Source organism: Castor canadensis, chromosome 7, assembly GCF_047511655.1.
Source record: "Castor canadensis chromosome 7, mCasCan1.hap1v2, whole genome shotgun sequence".
In the NCBI taxonomy this organism is placed as follows: Eukaryota; Metazoa; Chordata; class Mammalia; order Rodentia; family Castoridae; genus Castor; species Castor canadensis.
The window spans coordinates 145667946-145673422 of record NC_133392.1 but is presented as its reverse complement, the minus strand read 5'-3'; the positions used below and the strand labels follow the sequence as shown (position 1 = coordinate 145673422).

General features: G+C 45.1%; 1 protein-coding gene across 1 annotated transcript; it reads left to right on the top strand.

Annotated features, from left to right (window-relative positions):
* Window positions 1-351: 351 nt before the first annotated feature.
* Rpl11 (ribosomal protein L11) lies at window positions 352-4681 on the top strand. The gene is made up of 6 exons (XM_020154002.2): window positions 352-444; window positions 1208-1358; window positions 2248-2354; window positions 2881-3012; window positions 4097-4207; window positions 4606-4681. Exons 1-6 carry the CDS (start codon window positions 439-441, stop codon window positions 4633-4635), a joined length of 537 nt encoding a protein of 178 aa, XP_020009591.1. The 5' UTR covers window positions 352-438; the 3' UTR covers window positions 4636-4681.
* The last annotated feature ends 796 nt before the right edge of the window (window positions 4682-5477 follow it).

The following is a 5477-nucleotide window of genomic DNA, read 5'->3' as shown; positions in this document are numbered from 1 at the left end:
ATTTGTGTGTGTTCACAACTCAGGCCTCTTAAATCAGCACTCTGTTAAATTTGTATCCGTTTACATTGTTACAGAATAAATTCGCTTCATAATTTGTACAGTTGCTTTAGTGGTTTTTGGCAGTGTAAAAACTCAAGAACCGTCAGATCCTGAGAAGGTGTGGGAAGGGAAGACGGCAATGGGGTCCGGAAACTCAAGGACTTGACAGTCCATCGAGCTTTCAAAAGTGCTTTTGGAAAACCCGCGTCCAGGTCTTCCATCCGCGACACCTGCAGTTACTGGTTTTGTCCACTAGGGGAAAACCGGCGCTACGCCGTGCAGCGCCAGACCCGCCGCTTTTCCTCGTCCTTATCTCTCTGGTTACCCTGAGAAAAGAGCCCGCCTCCTGACCCATAAGGCCCTGGGCCGGAAGCTTTGCTCCCTCTTCCTGTCTCCATCATGGCGGTGAGTAGCTAAGATTTGAGTATGCTTCTCTTTCATCCGTCTGCATCCACGGCTGGCCAGGGCTTCGAGACCTGTCTCGCCCGCGGGCCGAGAAGGACGAAGCTCACAATGCTGGTCGGGCTGAAACTGGCAGAGCTGTGCGGGCCGAAGGCGCAGGGCTCGACTCGGTCTCCTCTTTCCGTCCTCCTAGGAGCGGGCTCGGGGAAGCAGCTCGGAGGGCCCCGAGGCACAGCCCGTGGGCTGCAGTTAGGACGCCTGGAGCGAGTGGAGGGTCCCGGGAAATGAGGCATAGGCTTTTTCTTGGCCCCGGGAACTTGACTTGCTCGGTGCTAGAAAACTTCACCCAGTTCCTCCGATTAGAGAAGGCGCTGGCCTTCTGCCCCAGCCCGCAGACAGCTTCGGAATGGGATGGGAGACGTCGCATAACCACGTGCTTCCTGTTTCTTTAGAAGTTAAAGTTAATTTTCGTCTAAGTCGGGTTGATAAGGGTGACGGTCTTAGTTACTCTTCACATTGAGCCCCTTGGGGTTCATCCTCAGAGTCAGTGCGTTTGCTTAGTTTCTGTTCACCGATCCCGTGCGCAGAGGAAGAGACATGGTCCCGAGCTGACCTCTCTCTTCATGCCTCCTGGCAGACACAGTGGTAGCTTTGAAACCCTTAGGATTTGGGATGGCCAGAGATCAATAACGGTGTATAAGTGGAGAAGACATTGGGTTCTCAGCTGTGTCGGGTCGCGTGTTGACTTGGGCTGCCCTGTTAACAGCAGGATCAAGGTGAAAAAGAGAACCCCATGCGGGAACTTCGCATCCGCAAGCTCTGCCTCAACATCTGTGTTGGGGAGAGTGGAGACAGACTCACCCGGGCAGCCAAGGTGTTGGAGCAGCTCACAGGCCAGACCCCTGTGTTTTCCAAAGGTGAGGAGTGGCAGGCATGAAGAGAGCTGGGAGCTTGCTTCACCTGGTGGTTTCTTAACTCAACCTGTTGTCAGGCCTGCTGAAAAGGTTACAGTGTCATCCCTTAAAAGCATTGAATTCATCAACTACCCAAGGAAGTACCCTCCCTGTGAGTTTAGTTTCGGCATTGGAATTCTTTCCTATGAGCAGATCATAACCTAGCACTAATTGAAAATGAAAGATTTTTTTCAAGTAATTAGAATGTGAGGTGGAGTAGAAATGTAGTAATAGTAAAGGTCTGATTAGCAGGTTTAAGAACAGGGCCTTATGCCTTTGCTACCTGGGTTCAAATCATGTCTCCCCCACATTTTACTGAGCTCTCATGATCTCAGCTTCTGTATTTACATAAAAGGGATTGTAATACTTGGCTTTTATATAACATTGTGGAGGATAAAAGGGATTAAGTATATGAAGGGCAAGTTCCATTGCTTTGGGCTAGTGAAATATGGCAGGTCTATGGGTTCAGATCCTGTTTCTTGCCACCATCTGTGATCTTGGGTAAGTTAACCTATTGGATGGAACCTCGTCTGTAAAATGAAGATAGGTGAACAAGAACTTTCAGCAATTATTAGCTGTTACCAATAGTGTTTTGGGTTTTTTTTTTTTTTTTTTTTTTTTTTTTAGAATAAATGATTTTCTTACTAGTGCCTCTTTGGCCTATTTTGATTATGAAAGTGCCCTTCTGAAGACTGACATCATGATTTTCAGTTCTTAATTGCTGAAATATGGCTGGAAACTATTAATAGATTAGAACACTACTTAGAATGCTCATGGGTGCTTAGTGCTGGGGAAGGAGTGACCGCAGTGGGAGTATGACAGCACCTGACTCCTTGTTAACCCCTGCCTGCAGCCAGGTACACCGTCAGATCCTTTGGCATCAGAAGAAATGAAAAGATTGCTGTCCACTGCACGGTCCGTGGGGCCAAGGCAGAAGAAATCCTGGAGAAAGGTCTAAAGGTAAGGCTGATCCCCACACAGGGCAATATTGACCAACATCTCCTTAACATGTACGTAACTACAATGGCCGTGATTTTAACGTGCGTTCTTTGGTAACCTGTACGTATGTGTTTTAATTTGTGAAAGGCCTTTTTTTTCTACTTGGTACTGGGGTTTGAACTCAGGGCTGATGCTTGCTAGGCTGATACTCTTAACACTTGAGCCACACTGCTGGCCTTTAAAGGCTTTTTAAAATACTCAGCAGGGATAAAATATGGTTTTGGTGGTTTAATAGGTGCTTGTGCCTCATTTTGATGCCTTTGCTTTCTTTGGGTTTTCCTCAGCCCTTTGGAAGCTGAGAGAGTTCCATGAAATCCACAGTTGGAAGTTAATTTGGTGTAGTCAGGAAAAAGATTGTGTTGCAGCCTGTTAGATTAAATTGTGTTTTTGCTCTGGGGTGCTGAGTGTTGTAGCTAGAGCTCATTATGAGTGGTGAGGGGGGGGTGATAGATGATGAGTGATGTGATTGCTGCTTTTTTTCCCTCAGGTGCGGGAATATGAATTAAGAAAAAACAACTTCTCAGATACTGGGAACTTTGGTTTTGGGATCCAGGAGCACATCGATCTGGGCATCAAATACGACCCAAGCATTGGTATCTATGGCCTGGACTTCTATGTGGTATGAATAGTCAGTGTTTCTACTTTGTTCTGTGAAGAGGGGAATATGCTACTCCTTTATTTCCTACATGCTTTCTTGATGTTCAGGTGTTGAGTTGAAGCTTTAAGTATTGTCTGCCTGTGTGTTCTCCTTGGGAAGAGGTGCCTTATTTGTGGGATGTGTAGAGGAATAGCACTGAGCAAGATCCTGTTGTGAAGCTGTCAGTGTGGGCTCCATCAAGTAGCATCATGGTTTATAGGTGGATGAAGGAAACTTCCACCCAGCCAGTTAGAAATTTCTGAGGTGTAGTACTGGTGCTGCATTTGGCTGGGTTGGTGACCGCTTTGAATCTGTTCTCGCCCAGCCCCTTTCCTTAAGGCGCCGGGGACATGTGGCTTCTATCTAGAAGACATAAAAACAATTTTGATACAAATGTATGCTCAAGGTGGGGATTTTAACGTAAAAACGGCCATTTGTATTAATGCAGTGTTCTTGTTCAGCCGTAAAACTAAATAGCCAAAAGCAGAAGTCTTGCCTAACATGGAAACACAGGTGATGATGGCACCCTCAGTACATTCAGATATCCAAACAGCAACGAGAATTGAGTGCTTGTAGGGAGTTTGGGAAGCACTTTTTTTGTTGTTGTTGGGGGAGGGTAGGGTTTTACTATAGCCCAGGCTGACTTTAAGCTCAGTCCTCCTGCCTCATGGGATTACAGGTGTGAGCTACCATACCTGGCTGCAATAGGTTTTTTAAGTTTTACTAAATTGCTTTTTTTGTAGTAGCACTGGATTAAATGGTATTTTTAAAAAGAAAAGGGCTTTGGAGATTGGACAGTAGTATTGGAAGATCTGCTGCACCATTTGAAATTAGGTGGAGGAAAGAAAGGTGCTAGAAATTCCAGCCAGCAAAGCAAACCTGTAGTAAGGTGGTGTGTTGTCTGGGATGCTAATGACAGTTCTTTCAGACACTTGAGATCCTGGCTCTTGCTTCAGAATCCATTAGGTTCCCAGGTGACTCTTGAAGATCAGTCTCCAGTGCGTGTCTTGTTCGTCTGCTCTTGACTCTGAGCTGGCGAGGTGACTATTGGTTATTCCTGGGACAGGTGCTGGGTAGGCCAGGTTTCAGCATCGCAGACAAGAAGCGCAGGACAGGCTGCATTGGGGCCAAACACAGGATCAGCAAAGAGGAGGCCATGCGCTGGTTCCAGCAGAAGGTAAAGCTGATTTATCTCGAGTGAAGAGGTGGTATGTGGTGTTCGTAAATGGTGTTGGGATTTGGGGGTACAAAATAAGTACAAATATGTCAAGTAGCTTCTCTAAAGGTAGAATATTTGAGCAGTATGACAAACGGGGACTTTCAGGGTTAAAAGAACATCCAGATCTATGAGTGTGGGTAACTGGAGGGGAGAAGGGATATGGCTGTAAAAGGAGCCCCTTTTTTCAGGTCGTAGTACAGTTGAGCACAGTGCAGCGATTGTTGGGGCCAATTTCCCATTTAGTCTAGAGACAGTGTGGGGTTCGTGTGTCAGATTTGAATTCTCAAACTTAAGCCTTTGCTGCAATCATTGCTATTGCCTACTGTTGTGAAAAAATAAAATCTCTTCTCTTTCAGTATGATGGGATCATCCTTCCTGGCAAATAAATTCCCGTTTCTATCCAAAAAGACCAATAAAATCTTTTCAGTGAAATGTGCATTACTGTTGTGTGTTTTGTGAAAGAAGCTTGGCCATATTCAAGTCCTTGGACCTCAAGCCACTTAAAGCTTCAATGGGAGTAACTGGTAACAACCCTCTCCTTGATTGGATGCTAGTGTTTCATGGCAGACCCAAGTCCAAGCATTGCTTGTGCTCAACATGCCCTTGTCACCTTGCTGTGGTGCGGTCCTTTGTAACCTGATTTGAGAGGGGGAGGCATGGTTGGGGCTAGGCTTTGAGTTGAGACTTGTGGTTTGTAATGAAGGGATCATGAACTTTGGTGTGATGTTTTGATTAGATTTTGGCTTAACTGTTCAGACTGTTGTCCTTAAAGTGACAATGTCAGGTTGTCAAGAGGCAGTGAAATTGGATAAGAGATAAGTCGGTTTGTCTGGATTTATTAGTTGTGTTACCTTGAACAAAATAGGAATCAGCCTCAGTTTCCTTATCTCTGTAATGAAGGCAATAATAATATTCCTCAGAGGAGTAAATACTCTAGTATTTGAAGAGTGCTTAAACCATATACCTAGTACTCAAAAAGGGTTAATATTTACGTACTGGTGTATGGGAAATGTTGCTCTTAAAAAGGTTGGCTTGCTGGGGCTTGGTGTGAATGATGAGCACTTGCCTAGCAAGTGCAAGTCCTTGAGTTGTGCTGCCCCCAAAAACAAACGTTTGCTTTGCTTTGGTGTGAAATTTTTTTAACTTAAAAGTTTTTTCTAGATCATCAAAGCAGTATCAAAAAGAAAAAAATAAAAACCAAACACCATTTCTCTGATCATTCAGCAAT

Bases quoted from the DNA above. Each gene is read 5' to 3' on its own strand.
- Rpl11 (XM_020154002.2), top strand. The intron at 1,359-2,247 runs GTGAGGAGTGGC...CCCTGCCTGCAG, and splicing joins GACCCCTGTGTTTTCCAAAG to CCAGGTACACCGTCAGATCC. The intron at 4,208-4,605 runs GTAAAGCTGATT...CTTCTCTTTCAG, and splicing joins TGCGCTGGTTCCAGCAGAAG to TATGATGGGATCATCCTTCC.